This window comes from Cyrtonyx montezumae, unplaced genomic scaffold (genome assembly GCF_038088225.1).
Source record: "Cyrtonyx montezumae isolate F1298 unplaced genomic scaffold, pur_monq_1.0 scaffold_0, whole genome shotgun sequence".
Lineage (NCBI taxonomy): Eukaryota > Metazoa > Chordata > Aves > Galliformes > Odontophoridae > Cyrtonyx > Cyrtonyx montezumae.
Genome location: NW_027071824.1, coordinates 11871723 through 11899711, shown reverse-complemented (window position 1 = coordinate 11899711; position 27989 = coordinate 11871723). Strand labels below are relative to the sequence as shown.

The following is a 27989-nucleotide window of genomic DNA, read 5'->3' as shown; positions in this document are numbered from 1 at the left end:
ACGCTCCACAGCAAACTCCAGTCCTTTTTTGATAAAAACCTCTACAAAGTAAATAAGTCATGATGATGATATGGGTCTACCATTTAATATTCATTGAAGTACATATGTTTGAAAATTGGAAGCAGAGTTTAATCCATTTTCATATTTATATCAACATGAAGCTTTAAAAAGGATATCTTTCCTTTTCTCTGAGAATCCTGGCAATTTCTGGTTTGACAAGATATATAAAGATGCAAAAATCTCACTTAGAATATAAGAAGACCCACAGAGATTTAAAATGCAAACCTCAAAGTATGCATCTCAAATCTATTCACTTCTGTTTGGTTTTCTGTTTGACTGAAGTGACATAAAATACTTTAAAGGATCCACAGTTTTTGATTCTGCTCATGTAATTTGTCCAAAACATACTTTAATTGCAAAGTGCTTTATTGGTGTATCATAACAGGTGAACCGATCTTATATGGGACTTAAAAATTTATGACAGATTCCTACTCTCATTAAGACACGTTAAAAGTAAATTTTCTGTCTTTAATACATTTGAAGTTAAAGCAATCAGCAGAATTTGCTTATGTTCAGCTGTGACAGTTAAATCAAAACATTCAAATTGAGAAGCCTATATGAGATCTACAAATAAACCAACAAAATAAACAGAACATCAGTTTCCACTTCAGAATTTCTAATTCAGAAAAAAACCCTACATCCTCACATAACATTAAGTTTAATAATTATAATATCAAACAGATTTTCCTGCCCCTTTTCATCTATTTTCAAGAGAAATAAAAAGGCAGGTATAGCAAAATTTTCTGTCTTCACCTTTTATTTCAGAGCGCTAGAAGAATAATGAACGTGGTGAAAAAAGAGTTAACATAATGATGTCGTCCTTTATTTGACTGAATGTTTAAGCATGGTGCTACGGCTGATGGCACCTTGTTTAATAATGCAGTACATTGCTTCCTAAGGGGACAGGGCTTGATTTGAAAACTGAATATGGTGCACTCTAAATTCTCTTCCCTGAGGAAGGCTGACTAACTGATAAGTGCCATGAGCTAGCGCAGGGACTGATTCTGTCAAATCAAGCTCAAATGGAAGGCACAATGTAGACTCTTCTCAAGTCTTAGTGAAGTAATTTGAGCAGACGTTTGTGACATTAGACAGTGCATCAACTATGGAATGCTGTAAAAGTTCACTGTCTTACTACAAGGTGGTCTTTAGACGACAGGATAAAGAAATCAGTGCAAATTTGTTAATGTAACAACTTGGAAAAGCATGCTAAAAATGTCACTCTATTGGGATATGTGATAAAATGTATAGGGAAGTGACTGTCTATTGGGTTTCCTTTAATCCTTTATTAGAACTCCTGTAAAAGACATAAAAATAGAGAAATGTAATAAGCACAGCATTTTTCTTAGTTGCTATCAATGACCTAGCCTTTGGTTTTCCTGAATATTCCAATAGACAGCTGAAGCCTTTGAACATTTGTCTAAATGAAGACTCAAGAATAACGTTCTTTAAAGCCAGGAAGAAAATCATACACACACAGAATGAGGCACAAACAGTGGACTAACTTTCAACAGGACTACAAAAAAACAAAAAACAAAAAAAACCAAAACAAAACAAAAAAAAAAAGACCAGAAAATAATAGAAATACCTGAATAAATAGAATGGAAAATGGGAAAATGGGATAAAAAATTATCACTGGTCTATCATGCTTGTCTAATCTCCTGTTTTTCTTCAAGTAAATAATTGGTTTCTGATTCTCCAAAATGAAGAAAAAAGTCCACCTGACTTCTGAAAATTTGACAAATTGCTATCTGGGAAAACTGAATATGTAATCAGTAAGAAAATCATGGTTGATGAGAAAATGATGAAAGAAGATATAATAGCTAGCAATGTTGAACATTGTTAACATTAACATTTCTAGTTGGAGATATTTTACTAGGGGGTGTCTTCCAGGAGATTTTTGAAAACAAAATCTGTTCAAAGTTCTGTGACTTCAACACAGAAGTGAAAGGGTGCTGATGACAATGGTACATAACGGTCAATTGGAAGAAACTGTAGTACAGAAAGAATCAGTGCTCTTGGAGAAAGACATGATGACTGGAATAAACTGGGAAGAAACTGTACAGAATACCAAACGCAAGACTACATGCATAGAGACTAACAATAACATCTTTATTTCAAGTTGGAAATTCATCAGCAGGGTAAAGAGCAAGTTTCTGCTGTAATAGATGATGAGAGGAGTGGCAATGTCAACCTGATGCCACCAGGAGAAAGACAAATGTTTCCAAGTTGGTATTGAATGAGGTTTTTCTATTAAAGAACCATCAGTATCATCTCAACACAAGTGGTAAGTCATGCATGAAATTCAGTCTCATATTCCAAACTCACTATTTTAGTATTTTTAGGTACATTTAATTAAAAAAAAAAAACAACAGCTTTTCATGCTTGTTTTGCAAAGCTACCAGCTCCTTGTAGGTGCCTATGGGAATTAAAGATTATACTTCTCATTTGAAGGAGTTCAAACACATTGCATGATCAGACTCTTAAAATGCCTTTTCCTTGAACTGAAATAGTGTCCTTATACTTTCCTCAGCGCTATTTACGTCAGCGCAAAATGAGATTGCTTCAGAAATGGAAATACTACTAATGAGATTAGTTTTAGTTCTCCCACAAAGAAATATAAGCTCTGTAATACTACTTCCATGAGTAGTACGCTCTAAGGTGCAATTTAAGCCAAAATCTGAGAAGCGTCCTTAGCCCACAGTACTGGTAATATGCACGCAAATGCATTAGTACTCTCGTATTAAGGAACCACTGGGCAAATTATCAAAGGCATTCAGCATCAGTAGAACTTCACAATCAGTGATATCAATGGCATTAAGTAATTTGAAAGAGGAATCCTCGGCTACCTTATGCTGCATAGATGGAGTAAAGATGCAAGCACTTCCAGTGCAGATGACACAGAGAAGATTTGTAACAAACTCACTCTCAAGTTTTAATTCCTGGAATTACGAATCTTTACTGTGCAAAAATGTTTGCTTTTCACCCCCCTGGGGACCACGTTTAATCCAGGCAGGAGTCAGGAAACCATTCAACCTCTTATGAACAGGACAGATATATACTAAGTCTGGCCTTTCTATTTATAGATTACCTTATTCCATGTGAATAATACACTGAGGAGGAAGAGAGGGATGATCTATTAGCTGAGACTAATTATTAATGGTCTAACTCAGGTATCTGCAGAACTGGTCATCATTGGTAAGCTGCAATACAGTACTTCCATTAACACAGATAATAAGTCATTTTTGTTTTTAAAAATTTCTGTCCATTTCAGATATGAATAAATCAGCAAAATTTAGAAAATTTTTCTAAAATCATATCTGAACATATCATTACAACATAAAATGTCACCAGTTGTTTCAGTAACTAGTCCTAAAGTTACATTCACATATGATTGTACATCACTGCAAACTCTGTCATAATATTTAATGGGGTACATTATACAAAACTTCTGATAATGTTCACAATAGCCCTTTCCAGCCAACCTGAAGTGATTCTGCTTCATATCCTCATAGATTGTCACTCATCTTCCAAGACAGAACTGAGTAGAGAAGTGACAACAACATCATAAAACTTTTTCCTCATACTCCTATCAATGTGATAGTGTAGAGTAGTACACTGAGAGAAAATGAAAGCATCCGAAGTCAATACCAGCAGCTATCCTTGAAGCATTTTGACTTAATAACTCTACATCTTAGCCTTCCTGTTTTTAAAAATGTCGATAATATTCACACCAGCCAGATGTTCCAATGCTAAACTTATTACTGTTTGTAAATGCTTTTAGAGCATGCACCTGAACAAATGATAGATTTACAAAATAGAACATCTTGTAGCTATTTCTTAGACAATTTCTGTTTAATTTATGTAGGAAGAATACTGACTATTCTCAGATAGTTATTGTCAAAGAACTTTCAATGACTATATATATATATATATTTAAAAAACCCACTATAAATGGAACTGCTTTGGCTATTAGTCATTAAAATATTATTCATTAAAAAAAAAAAAAAGAACAGAATCTATTTTTTAAACTGATATACCACAATCACATTTCCTGCAGGATCTAATCACAAACACAGCATGAAATTCAGCTATATAAAGCAGTAAATGAGCTGGGCAGCGTATTTACAATGTGATCTAGGATTACTCCTTCTGTTCAAGCTCTTAGAATCAAGCAATAGCTAAGTTGGGTATAACCACCTGTGCACGTGGACACATGTAAATATATGTACAGGCTGCTCTTCTCTCCTTTCCTGAAGACTAGTTTCTGATACTGGCAGCAAAAAGCAGCCAGCAAGTGGAGACTGTTTCTGCTTGGAGCTGGAAAGCATTCTTCTAAAGATCTCTTATTTGAGAAGGCTGAGCTGGAAACCAATAATGAATTAGAAAAAACAAAGAGAAAAAAAACAACAAGAACCAGATTTCTTATTCTCCAGACCTTCTGTATATCTTTGCAGTGCAGACAGGCGATGACAGCTGCAAAACCTTGTGAACTAACCCTAGGTGCTATTGACTTGGCACCCTACTGCTTAGTTTTCTCTGAGACTGAATGAAAGGCTTAAAAATAGCAACATTTGCCAAAATGTTCACATTTTTAGCTTTGCTCAGCTAACTTATAATTTGGACCTTGTTTTTCCCTCTGTCCTATCCTATGATTAGATTACTTTTCTCCTTATTGTAGGAGCTGGAGAGAATAAAACAGAGTACTCTGAAAGGGAAGGGAGAGTATTTATGACATTCCTACCAGTGAAAGCAAGCAGCAATTGACCAAACATGCTGTACATCTACAGTCAGCTGTAACACACTGGGTGAAGGGGTCGGCCCTTGATCTCTCTCTGCTGCCTTACTGCATTTCCCACAAGCATTAACTTTGTTGACAGATTTCATCCTTCACATCAGCTGTCATCTCATCCCTCAGGCTACTCTAAGGAACAGTTCAATCAATTCTTTGTTGTATTTTTATTTCTGAATGCCGTATTATCACTGCGGCCAGGATTTTTGTACAGGTAATTGAGTCTTCCTATAAACCTAAGTCATAGCTCCTCACTTTAAAAACAAAATAAATACAGACAGTGTAAACAAAATGAAACCATCCAAAATCCTCCAGCTTTACTTTTGATCGCATTTAACATATCTACTTTATATCTCACTCTTCCCTATTTTCACCCCTATCCAGTTGCTCTGAATGACTTTCAACCTTGATGCCAACTATCACTAAAAGAGTAAGTCATGTAGCAACTGGTTTCAGCCAAATTCTACAGCGATTCTTACTGGCATTGCAAAGCTTACTTTAATTCACAAGGGGCTTAAGAAGCACTGAGATGGCAGAGATTGTTGTGGCAGAAGCAACTGGAAAATGTCCTGAGATTGAAACACAGACATATTAACATCACCCTGGTGAACGCTAATGACTTGCACTTTAAAATGCCAGAGGCTCATACTGCCAGCTAAAACAAAGAAAAAACACATTTTTAGTCTCTAAAGACTTTAGATCTTTCCAAACTCTGAGGGCAAATTCAGCCATAATGTATTTTTGCAGTAGAGCAGGGCAGCTCATGCATGCCACTGGGGGAATCATTGCCTGGAGTTGCTGTAGGCAGTGTAGTCGGTATAGCTAAATAAAACAGCAGCTGAAAGCCTTTGAGAGGTTAAACCAGTAATGAAGCATTCTATAATGCAATACAATCAAACCTAAACAGTTTGAAGGCATATCTTACTGATGCTCACAGTCCTTGTCTTTCTCACCAAAATGTATTTGAGGAAGAAAACCACTGAACAAAAGGATTTCTGCAAGAACTTTATGATTTAAATTGACATGTAATTAGAAAAATATTTTAATATTCTGATGAAGTAACAGTGTCTTACATAGACATTTCCAGATGGAAAATTCTTTTAAGAGCTCAGCAGTAATGGCAGATTGGAAAGTTTTTGAAACTGTAAATGTTTAAAGAGCTCTCTTTGAAGAAGCAGAAAGGTAAGAGGAAAGGAAGAAAAACAGATGCTGAGGATGAAAAAGCCTAGGAAAATGCTTAAAAGAAAATATTTGGTGTATACACACACACTATATATATACATAGTACATCACTGGAACTTATAGAGAGAAAGTATAAGTTATAGTGGGAAAATAAGCGTAGAATAGGAAAAATACAGAAAAATACAGAAGCAAAATTAACCCTCAGTGTAAATCTAATGACAAACCAAGTCCATGAAACTTAAATTGGACTAGGAAAAACTGCATTTCCTTCTTTTTTCAATTCTTTTTAATATGCAAAAGACAAAAAAAAAAAAGTTCTACATTTTGTTTCCATTAAAAATGCAAGCCATGTGTACTTATCTTCATAGATTCCATGGATGGCTAAACAACTGCCAGAATAAGATTTGTGTGCTATATGGATTGCATTAAACCTGAGTAACTGAGAAAGTAATTTATACCGTGTCTAACTGAAAATACATTTTCATCTTAAGCTAACTCATGTTTTAAGAGTTTTCTTAGGGACCTAATCCTACCTCAAAATATTAAACAATGCCTTCTATAGATTTTATGATATAACAAAAGAACTAAAAAAAAACCCACAAAAGGGGGCTTTTAGTTCCAAATTACATGTAAAGTAATAGTAATTCTCTAGTAGGATGAATTTGTAAAATAAATGTGTTGTCAAAATCAAATAAGAAAGTACTGTAAGAGGCAAATAATGAATAAATAAATGAAGTTGTACAATGACCAGAAGCAACTCTGGGCAACAATTGTCCAGATTTCTTTGTGTGTTTAATGTCTCTTCAGAACAGAGAATGTTGATTAGAACCACCATAAGTATACAAGACTAAATATTTGTGAAGTTCTACTTATTCTGTAGGAAGTATGTTTTTACTCTCAGTTTAAGCTAAATATATTAAGAGGAATTCTGATATTACAGGCACCCAGCACATTGCCAGCCAACAGCCATCTTCTCCTCTCCACTTCCCTTGCTGCTCCCTTGCTAAGAGACAAGAGAATGTTCTACTTGACATGACTGGTTAGAAAACCATAAACCAGTGGAACTTATCAGCAGGATTAGCACTAATTTTAGTGTTGCTCTACTAGAATTCATTCTTACATAAGGACTAATATCTCACTAGATCACATTTTAAATACTGATTTTAATACATAATTGTTGTTTCATGAGCACTTTAAATGGGACAAAATAGCATCATGGCTAAAACAAGGCATTAGCCAGCATTAGACACTAAGTTTCTCATCTGTGCAAAGACTCACTCCTTTTCATCGCCTTGGGTTGGCACAAACACTTGTGTGTCTGTGTGGTGTACAGGACTGAGGGATGATCTGGCTTAAAACTAACACAAACTGATACACCCATCTGGTTCCCTAAGAAGCTATGCAAACACGTGTGCTAGCACAAAAGGATGGTGTGGATGAGGACTCAGAGTCAACATACATGTAGAGGGAAACATTTTCAATACATCCTTCTTGCTACTTACCTCAGAAGGTTTCTCAGCTCCTAGCAATAAACTGATGCTCTCACACACCAAACTGCTCACACAGTAGCCTCACAATTTGATACAGAGCCCCTTGTCTCAAATAGATCAGCCACTTCTCACTGTATAAGGATCACGCTAATCTTATTTGTCAATATTCCTTTAACCTTTCGTATATTTCCCTGGCTGAAGCACTGCCCTTGCCTTTCCTTGATTTCTACCAAAGCCACAAACCTAGCCCACTGGATATCCAGAGATACATCTGGTCTCTTGGATTGAAGACAGATTTTTCAGAGACCTGATTTAGCCCAAGGCTCCTATGCATAAAGAAGCAAAAGAAGAATCCTTGAGTCTGTGTGCCCTTCAAGTTTACAAACTTAGCCATACCATTTAAGAAATGACTGTTTTGCTTTTTCCTTGCTAACATTTATTTAGTTCAAATATTATAAGTATGTGGGAAGAAATTCTTACTGCAAAAGATGCAGTAAGCTTTTCCCTCTGAAAATAAGCGACTTACTTATATGGGTACTTTCCGAAGTAGAGCAACAATCAAGAAAGAAAACAGATGAAGAAAAAGTTCTCCCAATTTTACTTAAAATCGGATTCAGTGAAGCATGAAATTCTTGTTCAAGTCATTGATACAATAAAATAAGAAGTTTTTTGTGTCTTCACTGGAACATATATTTGCCAGCAATAAGCAGAGGATTTTGCAAAGCGAACCCATATTTCTAGTAATTCTTTCCACACAGCTAAAAATACCACCTCTTTTGCATGGTTTTGGTTAGCCACACAAGTTTAAAGAAATACACAAATACTTTTATGACACAAGAAGTGATTTATTAGAAAAAATATGAAAAACTAGAAAGGATTTTTTACCCTCATTTTTTTTCTATCTTTGCAGACATCACTTGTGATGCACATTGGATGTCCCAATATATTTGAATGCTATTTTATCTTGATTTATCCGGACAAATCTACCCTATGGGGAATACTTGAACTTGCCCAGCCTTCACATGTTGCAGCAATGGGAAAATATCACTGATAGAACTCTTGTTGCTGAAACAGGTTATTCTCCCCAGTTAAATGATACCCACTCCACTCATCCTAATTGAAGCTTTAAAAAAAAAAAAAAAATAGAAATCTGTTTGATACAGTCTGCAACATCAAATGACAAACATGGAAAAAGCCACCACTTACTCCTACCTATGATAAATGCATCTTTTCTTCCAGTCTCAGCAGCTTTGGTCTTCAGGAGAAAAAGTTTTGAAAAAAAAATCAGGAGAAAAAATAAATACAAGCTTTCCACTAATTTAATCTACCAAAAAAATCCTCCTCTTTGAAGAGAATACCCAGCAAGTTATTCAACATGTAAAAACTTTCTGCATGACTAACACTTGAGTTTCAAATTTCGTTTTGTAACATAACCACTACTTACACTTTAAAAAATGTTAAAAAATAAAAATAAAATTAAAAAAAGATGATTGCTTCTGCCCTGCCTTCCAAATTGGAAATACAATCCTTCAGCTAGAGCACAGCCATATCAACACATGATTTGTCATTTGAGCTAACCATTGGGACAGAGATGTTCAGTGGGGATGATGGTAAAATTAGCAAGGAAACTTCTGGAGTAGTTGTACCATTCCTAAAACATCTTATCTCTTAGCACTCCAGCACCCAAAATAGCCAAACTCTGGGACATGATACTCATTGCAGTATGCTATTCCCACAGTTCAACATGCAAAACAGAGGCAACAATAGAAGAAACATAATGTAATGCAAGTGCATCTGTATCTTAATTCTTACTTTCTTTTCTTATTTAAAAGCAAAATATAAACTGCTGAAGGACCATTAATTGAAGACATGACTGTTTGCAGTTTTCAATAACATTACAATCTACAAATCTCTCAACTATAATTCACTACTGCTCTAACTATACCTTCTAACAAAACCAGCTACCTCAACTTCCCTTTTTATATAGCTTATAGAAAAATTTCAGATGTGACCCAGTTATGTCATGATCATTTTCAAAGTATGATTCTTGAAAACTAACTGTATAAAAAATGTACCTTCTTACTCATCAGATCTACTCCCTGTAGATAGCTAGGATAAGATCTGCTGACTTGGTTACAAAGAAAAAGGCTCTGCTACTTATTAAATTTTCTACTAACCTTGCAAAACTAACACAGCTGAGAAGATGAGGGAGCTAAATTCTTTTGCATCTTCAGAGGAAATAATTATTTTATGGTGCAGTACAACTACAAAAGTCCTGAGAACATCATTGAGGACGTTGGCTGTGATCAAATAAAAGACAAACAAAAAAGAAAGCAAAACATTTTTTTGCCCACAGAAAAGTTTCAACTAACAGGTACACTGAATAAGGAATGAGTTTTGCTTCTCTGTTAGAGGTTAAGTCACCACAGGCTGTTGGAATGGAATTGGTTTACATAGCAGCCAAACATGCTTTACGCACACATCAGCAGAACCCTCAAGCAGCAGTTTGCCATTAAATACTGCATATTATCCATCCTCCAGTTCATGGGTTTGCCTTCTTATTTGCCATTTTAACAGGAAACTGATGTTACCCTCCCTTTCCTAACACTTGACTCTTTGATATTTTTCCTTACTACCTAGTTTCTGTTCCAATACGTCATCTTGATTTCATCATTACACCAGATCCAGAACAAAGGAAAACATCACGCCATATTGCTGTATTGCTCTATGCATTCAGGCTTCCATAAATCACTAAATTGGCTTAAATGTATGCAAATCTACAGCATGGATGAGGGTAGATTTTTTGTTGGGGCAGAGAAAGGTAACAGTTGACATTTGAGAGACCAACAGCAATGGACACTCCGGCAATGAAACTTCATCTTGACAGCAAGCTGATCTTAATTTCTCTTCTCTGACTGAAGTCGAAATGAGGCATTCAAAGTGAACAAAAACCTCAGCAATCATGAATTTAGACTTAAATTTTCCTAATACTAATATTCTAATGCTGATATCAGCAATGCAGATAGATTTCTCACCATCAGTCCCCCAAATCTTCCAAATTATTCTCTGTGTGGCAATCTTTACTGAAGGCCTATTTTCCAATACACATGCAGCCATCACACAACCATTATGTGGCCTCTCCCTGTTGAACAACACAGTTCATAAGTTCATAAGTTCATAAGGTTGGAAAGGACCTATAAGATCATCTAGTCCAACCATCCTCCTATCACTATCTCTACCCAACTACTAAATTACAGGCCATACACCACACTGAATTGTGATCTTGGAGGGAGGATGGATGTTCCTGTCTCACTGGTTTTGGCTGCATAGATCAGCCTCTAATGCAGATCACGTTAATCTAGGATGTAAAAGGACAGGCAAAAGCATCAGGTTAGCAGCAAGAGGCTTCCACCTACTGTCAACATCACCACGGCAGGTTTGCCTACTCCGTCAGACAGCTCAGACCAGGAGAGGGCACCTCTGAGACTCTCAAGAGAAACACGAATAACCCCACCGAACAGCCTGCAGAGACTGGTTCACCTTTTTCCAAATATTAGCTTCTCATAACCCTCTCAACATGATAAAAGCAAACAGCCATGATCCTTGTTATCTTTTTTACCCTCTGAAATGCAGCGGCCACATCCAAACTGCCTAAAGGCAACAGTCCTAGGCCAGCATTGCTTCTCCTCTCTTCACATTGCAGTTATGCAAACACATCAGAGCTGCTGTGCATCCTTTAATGTTTCTTCTGCCATTTCAAAGTCATTTTGACAGAACTTGAATCATTCACTCCAAAGGGTTTTAGTGCTCAGGTTCTGAAGATGCATTTACAATGCATATAAATCTTTGTCTGTTTAGATTTTCAAAGATCACCTACAGGATAAGCTACTTTTTTGGAAGGCTACTTTTAAAATATGGACATCTATTTGAAAGAAGGAAGAATGACTGAAAAGAGCTCTAATTACCACATGTTATTGTAACTCTTGCTTTGGAAATTCCGCATCATGCTTCCAGTATACTTTTATGATTACAGCATCTATGGAATGAGGAGAAGCTCTCTCACAACCTCCAGCAAGCAGGCTGTTCTCATCCACTACCTTCAATAACAGTAGCCATTCTGCAGCCTTTGGCAGGGATTGGCCAAAACCCTTACATTTAAATTCTCCTACTCTCCCAGCTCAGTGTAGCCATCTCCTGAAATTTCTTCAGATACAGAAATAAAATAGCAGACACAGCTCCAGAGTCCATGAACATACCCAAGCACCTTTTAATTATTACCCCTGGGGAGAACATTCCTGCATTATCAATAATGAGAATAAATTCCCTGGAAAGAGTGAATGAGGAAAAAAAATCTGGGAAGGTAGTGGCTATTGAGAGAAGCACAGCAATAAAGGACTCTCCCATGCTCTTAACAGTTACAACTGAATTTACTTTCTCTTTTTCTAATCCTCATTAATTTGATGCAGACACATTAAGTGCTCATTAAGTGAACTTCAGCAAACCTGATTTCTTAAGTCTGATATTCCAGGTACATCATGTTTTAAAATTGATTCCTTAGGACCTTCTTTCCTTTCCACATCAAAGTATTCTTCCCCCCCACATCAGAACCCCTTGTGACCTCACTCAACAGAGGCAAGCCAGCTCTGCCTCAAGCAGCCTGCCATCCCAGATGCTGTTGCCCACTTCCTAGATTTTCCAAGTCACTTTTGCATTGTGTCTTTGGAGGAATTCCTGGTCAGAATCCACCCAATTGTTCTCTTTCAAAACACAACACCATTCCTTACTGACTCAGTAGCAGTGAAGACTCTGCAACAAGAGCTTGTCATTTATTATGATGATCAGTGTCCAGTCTCTATGCTCCCAAGTTATTTCATCTTTTCCAGCTCTTATTGTAAGCATTGTAGACATATTTGTACTGCTTTTGGAGTGAGCTCCCAAACCATTGAGTCTCTACTGATAACCAAAATTCACAAGCAGGTCTCTAAAGTCAACCTCAGAGTTAGTATGCTTGGTTTGAGTTTTGATTCAAAAGTTCATCTTTCAGACCCTTATTAAGCTTTACAATGTATTCTACAAAATATAATTAATACTGTGTTTGAGCAAAGTCCATGGTAACTACCAACACTATAAATATTGCCTTTAATCAGCTTCAATCCATACCTCAAAGATTGACTATGGGAAACGCTGAGCATCCAGGATGTTCTTATAAAACAGGACAACTGCGCCTTTACAGGATTCTGTGAAACTGGTCCCTCTGAATCTCTGTGAGGAGGCAAGTCCTACCATGCAAAGCCTAACAGAAAACAGCTGATTGTAATTGACTTGATAAAATCAATTTGTTTCGATGAATAATCTGCCCCCTGGAGTAACTGTTTGCAATCCAAAATGCAAAAATAATTGCATGTTTGTTTTTTTTTCTCCATGAAAATTAGCACTTAACATCTAAGAACCCATCCAATTCAGTGTTTTATAGTGAAGTTTCAGGAAGTAGGTTTACTGCACGTTAAGATGAAACATCGATGCCGCTAACACCTTAGCGGTGCAAACAACCTCAGGCAGAGAATTTGGTGAAGATTCTCTGCTCCTCATGGCTTTTTTTTTACCCCAAAAGGGAGGAAAGCAAGGAGAGAACAACGTTTCAAAGGCCTTTATTTTGCTTTTTGACTAAAATCCACGCCTGGCGCCCCGGTAGTAGAGTTTAAATGAAGCTTACGACAAGCGCAGGCTGAAGGACTTTTTACTACCTGCCCCCCACCCGCTGCCCTGTCACATCCGAGCCTCAGCAGGTGACCCCGGCCGACCCCCGCCCCCAGCAGCAGTGACCCCGACGCACACGCACAGTAACGGTCCCCCGCCCACCACCATAGGGGTGACCTAGGTGGGAACATGGCTGTTCGCGCCGCCCCCACCGTTCTGCCCACGTGACTTCCTCCCGCCGGGAGCGCGCGCTCCCTCAGCCGCCGGGCGCTCTGTGGTCTAACCGTCGCCTATGGCGGGGTCGCGCACAGGGCCCGGCGGAGCGCACTCCCCCTCTCGCATTTCCCCCTGTCCCGAAACGCAACGAGGCCACTCTTTTTCCAACTGTTTGCGGCAAGAGCAACTCCGGGTTCGCCGCCGCTCGGCGTAACTCAGGGGTGGGTGGGACGTTCGATCCGTGACAAACGGAAGGGGGCGTGAAGCGGAAAAGGGCTCGCGTACCTCAGAGGGCCCATTCCGCGAGCGGGGTCGATACTCCCCTCTCTGCGCGGGAATGGTTTCTTCCGCTTCCGGTCGGCAGCGGAGCGCCGGATTCTGGTCGCACTCATTGCGCGTGCGTAGAGGCACTCACCTCACGTGTTCCTCTGCTAGCGGCGCGCGCGGCGGGGATGGCGGCCCTGCTGAGCTCCGTCGGGCGCCTGCGGGCCCTCTGCGTCCGTCTCCGGCCCTTGCTGCGCCCGCCCGCCCCCGCCGCCGCCAGGTGAGGGCCCGCTCCGGTGCTGCGCGATTCCGGCGGCACGCTGAGGCCTGCGGGCGGCGGGCTGGGAGCAAAGGGCGCGGAGAGGCGGGCCTGCGGCTGGGGGGAGAGGGAGCGGGAGGGGAACAGCCCCGCGGCTCGTTTGCTCCTCAGTGCACCGTGGCACGACTCTGTGTGGGAGAGTGCCGTGCAGGCGACGTGTGGTGTCCCAGGTTTAATTGCAAGCAGAAGTTTTTGCGTCTGTGTGAAATGGGCTGGCTCGGGAGCTGTGGGCGGCCTTTCCCTGGAAGAGCTCAACGCTGAGTTGCTCGCCCTGGGCAGCCTGAGCTGTGGGGAGCAGTCTTGCACACGGCACGGGGTGGGCTTTGAGGCCCCATCCAAACCAAACCATTCGGTGGTTTCGTGATAGTGGCAAGAACAGCATTTTGCATTCTGTTTTTTGGGCACTCTAATTGCTGTCTCATCCCTCCTCACTTACTATAAGAAGGAAGCACTTTCTGCAGCTGATACTTACATCCACAGGTTTAGTGTTGCTTCTCGTACTTTGCACCACAAATGTCCTGTTACAGCCATGTGAATGTGTGTGCAAGCTTTTCTTAAGTTAGAGGTTACTTCAATGTCAACAGGTTCTCAAAGTATGTCAATGGGAGTGAGATCTGTTCACAGCTCTGGTATGGATCCCAAGCTCAGTGGGGTTGGATTCTTGGTTTCCAATCTGTAAAATTTCAGGGAGTGGTTGGAGATGCCTAATGATTTGTGATTATAACTGTACTTATTATAAATCATTTTTAAAAGTAAGCACGTAACAAAGTTGGACTTTATATCAATTTTCTCCATGGACATGAATGCTTCCTGCATTTCTTCCAGTGTTTATAAAAGCTGGTCAAGATCCAGAGTAGGTAGGTAGGAGAGGGACAGGATGTTCCCCATTGTCCCCCTGCAGACCATTCAGAGGTTGGTTGGTGTCCCTGTGAGCTATGGAGTGAAGGGTCACAGGCAGCTGGGAACAGTGAGATTTTCTTACTGTTGCTGGAGGTGACTTCAGCAGCTCAATCTACAGCAGAAATGTGGATGGGAACATGACATTAGTGTTTGAAGAAAGCATTACTGTGTAGGTTGAGTCAGTGACTGAGCTCAATGTTACCTTTTCACTAAATGTGTATATCATGCAGCAGACAGTTTGTTTTGGTGTCTGGGAGTGGAAAAGCATCAAATGGGCATGGTGAGTTTTTTGAGTAGGCATACTCTGGTGTTCTTTAGTCAGTTCTACTTAGTACAAGCTAGAAACTGTTGCTGCTTTAGAGGATAACTTTGTTTAGCAAGGGACTGGTGAGCTTCACAGCTGTGAAGAAGGGAATAGAAATATAGAAGAACTAGGAGACTGGGAAATACATAAGTTACTGAGTGGCAAATCATGCATAAACTTTTCCAGTTGCAATGATTCAGGTCATCTGGAAGCTAGTTTGCAAGAAGTAATGTTCATGGAAGTTCAGGTACTAGTTTTTCACCAAGTGTTACTTTTTCTTTTCTCCAAATTATACTCCTGCGTTTCTCCAGTAGTATGTGGATTCTCTTGCAGGATGGTTTAGTGAAATTGTTAAAAACTCTAGTTTTCAGGCTAGATTTTGTTAAATAATGTGAAAAAAGTGCTTGGGATAACATTTTTGTGGAAAAACAGCAACAGTGCTTATTTCAGCCTTCTAAGGTTTCAGTCTAACCTGTGAATTATATTGTAGTAAGACTGAGAAGCATGTATAAATTTTTTGTATTTTTTCTATCTAGTAAATCCTTTCCTGAGATGATCTTTCACATAAAATCTTTTTACTGTTTTAATGTATGAATTTCGGCATTGTAGTGCACAAGTGATGCTTCTATTACTTTATTACTTTATTATTATTATAGACAAGTTGCAGATCTGTTCATTTCTTTAGTGACCTGAAACAGAAGCTACTCATGTTCCAGCAGTTTTTAATCACGCTACTCTGAATTTTCCAGGGATGTGCTAACTGCCATCCCCAATGTAGAGTCCAGCAGTGGCTGGATTACTTGTTATGCCCATGTACTTCTGTAAGACTTCTCAGTTGTTGTATTACTTACCTGCTCAGAACCAGTGTAATATGAGCTAGATTGAGGCAGCTTATAAGGTTCAGATTCTGTGTCAGTACTTTAAAGTGCATCTTCGTCCATAGGAAGGCACAGAAGGTAGGGTGTGATTTTAGATTCTTTCCAGATACCTTCTGTTCTGGGAATAGTGAAAGTAAGCTGAAGCATGATCTGCTGTGACGATTGGGAATGGCCTAAACAAATTGTCCTGAGAATATGGTATCCAGAGAACAAAATCCACTGCTGCTCTGCAGCCTTTAGTAAAAAGATAATTATGTACAGAGTAGCAAAAGTACAGACCTTACCCTTGTTAGCTAGTTAATGTGGAGCAAGGGTGTTATCTGTTCAAATCTCATAGAAGCGTCTGTTGTGAGATCTGAGTTGTAGCAAAGTGTCAGATTCTCACCTGTATCAGAACTCTGTAAAATGAAATGCTGTCAGCTATCCTTCCACAATTTCAAATTGTTTGGGAGGATGTATACTTGGACATTGTAAAATGTGTAATTGCAGATAACTTTTGTCCTGTTTGCTGGATAAGCAGTGGGAATATTGTTGTCACTATATAGCTCAAGTAGGGAAAAAAAATGAATTTTGTTAGCCATGCACTCAGGACTAACAGGAGTTATCGACTATTGACATTTCATAGAAGCATGGCAAGGGTGCCTTCCATAGTATGTTGTGTTACCAGTGTGTGTCAGTGAGTCTTCATAGCCTGTGGTCAGATTGCTGGTGTTGATAATGAAGCAGTGAGCAGTTGACTTTCTGCTGAAAGTCATGTTTTTATTCTCAGCTTCAGATCCTGTGTATATCTGGCTGTGTCCTTCTGTCACCCTTTCTGTACTGTTTTATACTGGCTGTGAAAGTCCGTTGATGGAACCGAAAAGGAGAAATCGGGCTGCACACCCAGGCTATTAGATTGCAATTTGATCTTCTAGATGAGAATTTGAATTAAGGGACAGATTAGGGGAATGGAAGTGATATTGGATGTGTGGTGAGAATGCAGTAATAAATGCCTTTCCTAAAGATGATTTTTTCCAGCAATTGTTGGTCGTGTTTGTTCATTTTACTTCCCTGCTGGAGCTGACTGATCACTTATTTGGACAGAATGATGTGCAATTGTCAGGTAGTCTTCATGCAGTGACTTAGGGTTCCTGTTGCTCAACTGCATACTGCTACACCACAGCTGAGCTCATGGAATAGATTTCAGGACTGTTTCCTCTTTAATTTTGCGTTGATTTAACATAAAGTTCTGACAGTAGGTAGATATCCAGTCCTATTTCTCCTCAAAGAAAAGAAAACAGGTTCTGGGGGCATAGATCATGTTATAGCAGAACAAAATTTTTATGTGCAAGTCTCTGAAAGGGTCTTTGGCCTTGCTGTCACTTCAGTTTAGGATTCTTGTCTGTGAGGCTAGATGTCAAGTTTTCATGACTGCAGGGAACAGAGCTAATTGGTGATCTCCCTGAAAAGCGAACTGTTATCTAGTGAAAACTGCGCTTCTTCCAAGATCTCTTTTCTCACTTTTTGCCCAATTCAATGGGGTTGATAAGAGTACTAGAGTACATCCTTGCAAGGGCTGCTGATGTGCTGTAGCGAGTTTGTGTAGGATTGGATCATGTAGATGAGATGGGAGAGCAAACACCTCTTTAAAGAATCCTAGTGTAGATCCAGGGGACCTTAGATAAGCCACAGGTTAAAAAAAAGCACATGTATGATTTGTGCTTTACTGCATGTTTCAAATGTTTTTAAATTAGCTGCAAACAAGTTGCTGCTGGTGATTAACTTAAAGTACTCTGTCATTTGTGGACAGAGATCTAGAATTGAATGCCTAATTTCTTGGTAGCAGAACAATAGAATTAATAGATAAATACAGAGGAAGCATTCAGAAGGACCTGTATTGATCATGCTGAGGCAGTGCACATCTTATCTGTGCTCCTATTTAAGGAGCTGAAGAATTGGACCTTTTTGTATATGTGTGTACATTTAGCTTTTGGTCCTGTTGGGTTGTTGTTTGGCCCATTGTATGCTTTTTTTTCCTGAAATTCTGAAATGTATCGCTTTCTTTGGACTATATTGACTTCATTTTTTGCTGATTTCAGACCATTTAATCAGGTAGTCAAGGTGACTTTGAAGTCTGCGGTTCTTTTCTAGTAATTGGGCACCATTATAGATGTGCTTCTGTCTCTTCTATCATTCAAATTGTTAATGAAAGTTTTTAATGGGCATGAGTCATGGCAGTCCATTTCCAGGTGGGTTAAGAGTATCCTGTATGGTTTTGGTTATGTGAAAGTCAGCTAACTTGGAACCAGAAATCTAAGTTTCAAAGAAGTTCAAGAAGCATCTGGATGAGGAGCTGTGAAACATGGTTTGGTAGCTTGTGGTAGCAGTGGGAATGTGTGGACAGTTGGACTAGATGATCATCTTGTAGGTCCTTTCCAACCTTGTCATTCTATGATTCTATAAAAACTGTTTGGACAAGTCTTCCTGCACTCCTCACTTATCTTGTTACTAAAATTTTCTTATCCAGTCATGGTAAAATGGTTAAAACTGACATAGTATGGGCATATATCACATTTTTTGAGAGCTAAATAGTGAATAATTTTTTTTTCTATGTCAAGGAGTATCTGTATTGAAAAGGCCCAAATTTAAAACCAATGGCCAAGGTAAATAAAACGACCATTTCAAAATACAGTGTATGTACATAAACTGAGAAATGTAGATATCAGTTTCTGACTGCAGGTGTGCTATGTGGCAAAATATTTGACTGGACAATTTACTGTAATATGGAATGATAGTAGATCTTTATAGAAAAAGACACTTCAACTTTAAGCAGAAAAAATAAGAGTTTTGCCTGGTTGTGCTTCAACTGCTAATGGAAATTAAAGTGTAAATTTCTGTGTTACAAAGACAGTGAGTCCTATGCTGCTTCCAATTATTTTTTTCTAACCTGACTCGATGTATTCTGGAAAGCTTTCAGGTTGCTCTTTTAATGGTTATATAACACAGTGGATGGTACAGTTTATCATGTGAAGAAATAGATTAAGAACTGTCAATCATTTTCATTCTTATTGTTATCAGTTGCATAGCTTGTAGTTGTATATTGTTATTTATGTTATTAAAGAATACATGTTAGAACCATCTCATTTGGTTATTGCAACTGCAAGGACTGAAGATTTTGTCTTTCTGTTATTCTTACCTTGTGTTACTGAATTTTAATCTAATCAGTAGAGGGATTTCTGGTTTAGGGCAAATGCCCTGTCTGTGGTTTTGTGATACAGTAGAACAAGAGGAAGAAAAAAACAGAAAATGATGTCCTGCAGAGTCCTAGTTTTTAGTGAGATGATATTGTTGGTAGTTTGCTAATCTGACAAGCCACTTAGACACCTTATGGCATGTTTCACTTCCTTCTTTTTCTTCAGAATTGCTCTGATTTTAGCCACACACTCCTAATCCATTCCTTATTTATTTATTTATTTATTTTCTGGTGGGTTCTGGACATGGTGAGCGTTTTCCACAACTCGCTGGAATGCTACACACATTTTTCCAGCGTCTTGAGCTCAGTTGGCTTGCAGGGATCTGAGAGCCATCTCAAGGGAAGTTGTGTGGATATGCATCCAGGAGAGGTAGAATTCACAGTGAAGGATGGTTCTCCTTGGCACACTGTTTTTCTTCTCCACCTCTTTCTTGCTTGATCTTTCCCGTATAATTTGCTGGCCTCTGGGAATTATTCAGGAGGAAAGTCATTTATCTGTCCATGTAAAATTTGCCTGCTTAAAAAAGATAAATCTGAAAAGCAGTGATCTTCCTTGTGAGCTGGCTTTATTTAAAAGATTATACTTCCAGAACTTAGGTCCTGCTCAGGATTTCAGGCAACTGGGGAAAAGATGAGCTTGGGCTGCTTCCTACTCACCAGAAATAAGCAGATGACAAGCCACCAGGCACGTTTTCCTTCTACCTTGCCCCCCTAATGTTGGTTGGTTTTTGGTTTTTTTTGCCATTTAGCATTTTGCAACATGGTTCTGTTTTTTTTCTTTCTTTTTGTTAGTTAGTCTGTTTTAAGAACAAACAACAGAAAAGTAGTCTAGAGCCCTAACAGAAATTTAGGAAGAGCTCTGGGCTCAAGAGGCAAAGATGAAAGAGGGCAGTTTCAGAAGCTGCTCAATCTTTTTGATGTTCAGAAAGCATTACTTGTTTTCCATTGCTTATGGAGGAAGATCAGTTTATAGAAAATTTCCAGAAGTGCTCGGGTGTAACAATAATTTGCTCACTGTAGTCTAATCATGATTCTAGCATGGCACAGATGCCATGTTTTTATTATCATGCACATAAATTTGTTCTTAAAAAAAAAAAAAAGGTGAGCTCTTCTTGTTTTTCTAGAAGTGAAAGTACTTCTTGGTTGTATTTCTTATCATTTTCATACTTCTTTTGAAAAATATAGATGTTGAAACAAATCCAGTGTTTGTTTGGTTTGTGTTGCAAGGTGTCAGCTTCATGTTCATTACTGTGAGTTGTCAAGGATGGGGAATTATGCCGTTGTTCTTGAATCTGTTTGGTATACTGTTAGAACTGGTGTTACTGTTCATTATGTTTTTCAAAAGCATGTGAAAGCATTTGGGAGATCCCATTATGGGACAGTAGATTTATGTAGCAGTCAGATGATTTTTATAATTTCATTTTTGTATGGGAATAGTACTTGAACCACTTAACATGAATTGGATCCAACTGAAGATCTTGGATTAGCAGTTGACATCTTGAGAAGATAGGCATTGCTGCACTGTTTTAGGTTGAAAGGCTTACAGTATGCATTCAAATAGTTGCCTGCATTTGTTCATTTACATTAATATGGAATGTTTTTGAGAAACTGTTCATTAGCAAGGAGTAAGGAGCTCTATATTTTTGACATTGTAACTACTGTAGTTGGCAAATTCATTCTCAGAAGTATAATTTCTATTTTCTTTTTTTGTTTTTCCTTTGTTTAAGCAGAAATGTCATTCACCAAGCAAGGTTCCTTACAGTTGTACCTCAACAGGAAGGAAATATTAAAGAAGAACCGATTTCAGAAATCCAAAGCAGGCGGTCATTACAATTTGACTGGGCATTAAATAAACTGGATAACTCTGTCAGAAAAACTGGCCGAATCCCTAAAAGCCTTCTACTAAAAGTCTTCCAGGAAACGTGCAGAGAGGGTAAGCTGCTTCCCACTAGAACAAAATTAAAGTTAATGCTGTAGTAGAGCAATTCATCAAACCAAGGGAATTACTCTTAAGAGTTCTGATTTTTTTTTTCTCTTCTGGATATCATTTAACCTACAGCATGTATTGACCGACAGACTTGGAAAGTTTTAGTGGGACTATTCTGCTTTGAATGCACTCATCAAATTTTCAAGGGTTTTGGTCTTTGGGAATTCATCCTACTTCTAAAATTTCAGCGCGCTCTTAAGAAATGTTGACATATTACTCTGTTTGTTACAGATTTTTATCTGGTGATGTTGCACCTTACTAATGTAACTGTTTTATGAGCTATGAACATTCTTTATACAGTATATTTTTGAAACATCTGGAATAAATTGCTGTCCTTGAGAGTTCATCTATTTTACAATGGATCAGTACTGGGAAATGTGGAGACAACATGCGCTGTTTTGCTTTCATTGTAAACTTTGCTGTGTATTACCGTGAACAGTTACTGACTCATATATCTGGGATAGTGGTCTTAAAAGTTTTGCAGCTCACTGTTTAAATGCTGAGTCTTCAATTAATTCCCTCTTTCTGTTGAACTTGTTCAGTTTTGCCTTTCCCCTTGTGATACCTTTTCTGATGCTGACTGCTTTTTTATAAATCTGTGTGTTGACAAGGATTTTGTGCCTGTGAACTTATATACAATTCTTAATGATCTTTTGAGTGTTTTGATGACTTTTGGGGAGTCATGTTAGTTAAGAATATTAGAGCACAAAAAATACCCAGACAAGGTGTGTGATATGGATATGCACCTTTCCTTGTCCTACACTTTTCTGCACTCAAAGTGCTGTTTTTTTCTTGTTTGTTTTGATTTTTCAAGTACTTAGTCACTAGCATAAGGTATATATAAAACACCAGAACCATTAAAATGAAGACATCTTGACATTTTTATTGTGCTAACTGATTTTTAGGCACTGATGTAGAAGTTAATCAAGTATGATTGATTTCTCATGAGTCAGAGATATCTTCAGAAGTTCAGATCCCCATTTGCCATTCACACCTGACCTCTCTCAATATTTTACCTATTTCTTTCTCATTATCATAACTTTTACCACAATTTCCGTGTATGCTTCTTCCCAGATGAAGTTACTCTGTATGTTTTTGCTGCAAATTGCTCTCTTGAAACCCAGTTTACAGTAGTGACACGTTGTACTTCTGTTGGTTGATTTCCGTATCAGAAAATGTAATTCTAGCCTGCCTATAGCTTTTCTCTCTTGAGGGATTTTTTTTACCATTATTTTATATCTTGATAGTTGTTTCTGCTTTGTAGAAACAGAAGCTGTAGAAGCTCTGTATAATTGAACACTGCACGTACAGTGATAAGCAGCAGTTGGAGATATCCTTCCTGACAGCATTCCTGCCTTTTTACTGGGCTGTACCCAGGTTGGGTGTTTTGGCATAAAGATTTGGAATTCATTAACAAAGTGCAGTGAAATTGTAGACTTAAAGTCATTTTGGAAGTTGGAACTGTTCAAGACTGTTTCTGATTGGGATAGAAAACTTCAGTAAACTTGTCTTAACTTTTTTTTTTTTTTGCAAATACACACCTATGTGAATGCTGTTTCCTTGTTAGATGAAAATATCTCTAATAAAGTACGCTTCACCTCCCTTTGTGATTGCAAAGGAATTAATAACCTTTTTTGCACTTATTTTTATAATTTATTTACTTAATTTTACAGTATGCTGCTTTATAAAGGAACTCTCCTTTGTATTAGAACTTGCTGGATTCACAACATATTTTATCTACAATTTACTGGATAACCTATGAAGACTAAGTCAGCTCTACCATTCTTTGCCTCAGGAGTAGAAGTGAAGTCCTAGAAAGAGCTGTATTTATGGTTAGATTTTTTTACATCCCTGGGGTTGAGTGCAGATGTTGGGGCATATGAGCATTTTCAGTCTCCTTCATTATTTTGCAGATTGTCCATGCTCAATACTAAACAGAAGTGAAAATGAATGCTGATGGAAATTGAAAATTAAATTTTTTTCTGAATACCAGTCTTAGAACAGTAAGGAATTGTGAACAATTATGCAGTTCTAGAAATTTGCCAGGAAGTTATTACCCTGTTAGAGTCAAGTAATCCATGGATCTTGGAGTGGAATTATAAAGTTCTGTGCCACTTGAGTTCAGTGTTTTGTGTTGCTTTTTGTTTTAAATTCTGCTCAGCAGACCTCCTTATTGTAAAAGTGGCATGTTTTGCCATTAGCCTTTGGCAGTGTGTAATTGTGTCATTGCTCGATCATTTGATTATCCCATTCAGTAAGTGTGTTTAATGTTTAAGATTCTGTTGTATTAGATTGCATTATATGCAAAATGCTTAAATGTTTCAATGAATCAGTGGCTTTTTTTACTGTTTGAATTTGTAGTTATTGAGGAAATATGTGACTGTGTAACAGTTTTTTTCCTTCTTTATTTACCACTGACATTCACAATGATGATCTAATGTTAGTGCTGAAAGAAGCATTCCAGTATCTGAATGTTGCTGCTTGCCAGCAACCTCTCTTTTCATCTTTGAACTTCAGTCATCTCACTGTCACAGTAAAAACTAAAGTTTAAGAGTAGTTTCAGCAACAGTGTTGCAGCAAAAGAGTTTCATTGTAAGAGAAGGCAAGCTGAGTTGAATTATAGGTGGTTTTTTTTTTTTTCCTAGGCAAGATGAAAGTTTATTTACAGGTCTATATTGATACCAGTGAAAAATACAAAACACTTTGTCAGGTGGATGAGTTTCCATGGTGTCTTGTGATCTTCATGCAACTTTGTATTAGGTCCTGACAAAACATACTCACTTGTAGAGCTTGGTAAGATGTGACTTGTATGTGGGTTCATGCACAGTTCGGTATTTTTTGAAGAGCATGACACTGTGATCTATCAGGTGTGTGAACTCTTCTACTGGGAGATTGAAACCACCTTCCTTACCCAGGTCTGGTTTTTTTTAAACATTACATAGAAGGATGAGTGCTTAGCTCTTCAGAAATATGAATGGTTATGTGGACAAGTTAACTTAAAATCCTAAATTTAGATAATAATCTATAAATGTATTTAAAAGTTGCTTCAGTGTTATCTTTCAAATGAATTCCCAAAGAGTAGGGCTTAAAAATATATATACTCATTTAAAGTTATAGTTCCCAGCAGCTTTTGCATCTGACAGAGTTGTGGCATGACTGCTTCTATATGTTTTATTTGAGGGACTATTTCTGGTTTACTTGAATTAGACCTTATTAATGGTATATTTTTTTACTGTAGGGTGTCCAGGGAGTAACCAGACCTTGCTTTTGTTGCGAAGCTGTGGTGCTCTGTTACCAGAGGTGTTGTCATCTGAAAGAACAGAGCTAGCCCATATGATATGGGACAAGATGAAAGAACTGGGTAGGTAGATTTTGTTGGTCCCTCCTGCTGGAATATTTTTATGATTCTGTTGCTTTCTTTGTAATGAAAGAGTGCATTTTAATAGTGTTTAAATGTTAGGTTAGAAGTGCTAAAACTCATTAGCAAATAAGCAGTAGGTTTTAGTATTCAGGTAAGAGTCTTACTCCCTATTCTGGGAGTTATAGTGACATCTAGGGGTGTTAAGGAATCTAAGATTTTTTTCTGTTGCTTGAAGTTGATTTTTTTTTTTTTACTATTATTGTAAGAATGTACTGTATTCTCTTTTAGATGTGACCCTGATTTATCTGCTGGCTCAGTATTCCTAGTGCTGCCAGCCATTTTATCAGATGATTTTTAAAGTTACACATGTATCTCTCTGTATGTTGCGTAGATTAACTGCTTTTTGACAGTAATATTGCTAAACATGTAAAATAAGTACACCTGTAGAGACTGTGAAATAGCTTGCACATCAGCAGCAGTGTACTGTTGTTCTATTTTTATGAGCTTTTATAAACAAATATATGCCGTTAAATGGATGTTACTGCAAAGGTGGCTATCTGGAAGCAGTCTGATTATAAAGTTTATTCAGTTGATGAGAAATTACCTGAGATAACTGTGAAATCACACTGACTTTAGGGAACATACATTAATACTGTGGTTGAAATATTTCCTTAGGTGCTGTCTATGATACAAGCCACTACAATGCTTTACTTAAAGTCTACCTTCAAAATGAGCATAAATTTTCTCCAACTGATTTCTTGGCCAGAATGGAGGAGGCTAACGTGCAGCCTAATCGAGTAGGTATTCTTCAGGAGTATTTTTTTTATGCACTAATGGTATCCACTTATTGGATAGAATTTGTTAACTTCCCCTTCTTGTTTTTTGTAGGTTACATACCAAAGGTTGATTGCTGCTTATTGCAATGAGGGTGACATTGAAGGAGCGAGGTATTCTTTTGCATTTACGTTGAAAAGAGTTTCTAAGAAATCTGTTTATCATATTCTCTGCTGTTAATGTTAAAACTCATTTCAGTATAATTCTTATAAATTGAGCAAAGCGAAGGGTATTAAGTATAATTTATTCAAGCACTGAAAAGCAATTTTTTAGAGACAGCTGGAGCCTACACAAACAAAATAAAAATGTGTGATACATCCATGTTCGAATCAAATTGTATTTACGTTGTTCAGAAAATAACTTGTCGTTTCTATAGCAGGTATGAAAAAGTATGGGGCATGAATGCTTACTGCCTGTGTAAGAAAATGGCTGCATTTGAGAAGTAAATGGGAAAAGAAGGGAATAGTAGTAATTCTTTTGTTACACAGGGCTTACTTCATGTCTGTCTAACTCTTGCTGCATTAACTTTTAAGTTGCAGCAGCGTGATTGCCAGGAGTGCAAAAGAAAATAAAAGGAAAAAGGAAGATTGTAACAAAAACCCATCCCCACCCTTGTGCCTGTGTATATTTCAAAGAGGCAAATACATTTCATGTGAAAAAAGGAAAATAACCAAGTTACGATCATATTATGAAGCATCCTAGAATATAATTGCTTGGTGTTTATTCTTTTCTGGTATAGTACTTCTCCAGCAGCACAGTATTAGTTCAGCAGTTTATTTTCAAAGCAGAAAAAAAAACAATAACAAAGCCAACTGCTTGCTGTCTTGTTTTTTGCAGTAAGATTCTTGGGTTTATGAAGAACAAAGATCTCCCAATCACTGAAGCGGTATTCAGTAGCCTTGTGAAAGGTCATGCAAGATCAGGGTAATGTTAATATGTTAATACTTAATTTTAACTTATATAAAGTGATACTGTTGCATTTTGATCTTTTAGAGTTTTAGTTAAAATAGGTTTCTTTGTGCTTGTTATAGCCTTTGTTTCCAATAATTAATAACTTAATGAGGGAATATGGAAGTGACAGTAAGTTGTATTATGATTAATGCCACTGAGGGTCTTTCTTTTCAATTCTTCTAGAGATATCAAGAGTGCAGAAAATATCCTTTCCGTGATGAGGATGGCTGGTGTTGAGCCAGGTCCAGACACCTATTTATCATTACTGAATGTGTATGCTGAAAAGGGTGATGCTGACAGCATCAAGAAGGTATTGCGAGTTTGAATTTATCTTTTGTTCCATTCAACTTTGCAATGATTTCTATCTATACAGGAGGAATAATAGTAAATTTTATTTCTTTCCTCATAGCAGAAATGATATCTCTTTTTTGCTTATGAATAGTTGGTTGGCACAGAATCCTTCCAGGAAAACTAATTATTTATTTTTTTTAGGAGAGTTCATATCTGCGTTGTAAGTATTCACAATCTGAATAAGAGAATACTTTCTTGCAGCCCTTTGTGTAGTTGATTGTTTGCAGTATTCTCTCACCTTTTTTTAATTTTCAAATCAAGGAATATTTGGAAAGGAAGGAGACAAGAAAATTGATTTAATTTTAATAATTAGTACTGGAAGGAGAGGATCAGATCAGGGGAGAAATAGGAAACGTGGCTTCTAAATTAAGCAAATGTTCATCAGGAACACAGTAACAAAACTTTAATTATTCTCTCCTTTTCGTAGTGATTGCTTTAGAAAGCCATCTTATGATGGGAATACGTATAATGTTTCAGTGTATTATTAGATACTGGAGAAAAAATGCTATATCTCCTTTACCTATCCCTTTTTACTTTCTGAACGTATTTGTCTCACTATAACTTCAGTATTCTGTCCTTTTTCTACAAACAAAATAAAACACTGGCAGATTTTTTTAATATTAGTCCTTTAATATATTCTTTTTAAAGTCAGTATGGACTCTTAAAATTCATTTTTCTTTTTTCCAGACTCTAGAAGAAGTTGAGAAAACTGAAGGGTACCTTATGGATAGAGTTTTGTTGCAAGTAATATTTAGCCTTGCCAAAGCTGGATATCCTCAGTACATAGAAGACATTAAAGAACACATAAGATTTGAAAAAGAGTTAATTCCAGGTATGTCTTTAGTTACTCAGTGGTATTTAGCTACTCAGGATGGAGAAGGAAAGCATTTTCACTTTTTTTTTGCAGCAGTAAGTAGTATTATGAAAAATAGGTTATTTTGTCCTTTTGGACACATACAGAAAGTAGTGTTCTTGCCATTAGCTTGTGGATTCGTGTGTGCTACTTTCAGTTACATTTTTTGCTATGTTTAATGTAAACCAATTTTAATGTTTCACATACCAAAATGTTATTTAATTTGTAAAATTAATTAGGACTTTGTAGGAAAGCAGTAAGTGTGCAGTTCTTTTTGCAGACAACGATGCTGAAACTCATGTTTTGAGAGCTCTTTGT

The 27989-nt window shown here is 37.6% G+C and overlaps 2 protein-coding genes across 3 annotated transcripts in view; one reads left to right on the top strand and one right to left on the bottom strand.

The window, feature by feature from the left end:
• The window catches only part of ABCG8 (ATP binding cassette subfamily G member 8), a 451150-nt gene that overhangs the window by 322950 nt on the left and 100211 nt on the right, over positions 1-27989 (bottom strand). The gene's annotated exons all lie outside the window — the stretch shown is intronic.
• LRPPRC (leucine rich pentatricopeptide repeat containing) overlaps positions 13890-27989 on the top strand; it is a 91985-nt gene continuing 77885 nt past the window's right edge. The window contains exons 1-8 of the mRNA XM_065753760.1: positions 13890-13981; positions 21065-21267; positions 24560-24682; positions 25358-25479; positions 25571-25629; positions 26354-26440; positions 26651-26777; positions 27506-27650. Of these exons, the coding sequence (XP_065609832.1) occupies positions 13890-13981; positions 21065-21267; positions 24560-24682; positions 25358-25479; positions 25571-25629; positions 26354-26440; positions 26651-26777; positions 27506-27650 (958 nt within the window). The remainder of the gene's footprint in view (positions 13982-21064; positions 21268-24559; positions 24683-25357; positions 25480-25570; positions 25630-26353; positions 26441-26650; positions 26778-27505; positions 27651-27989) is intronic.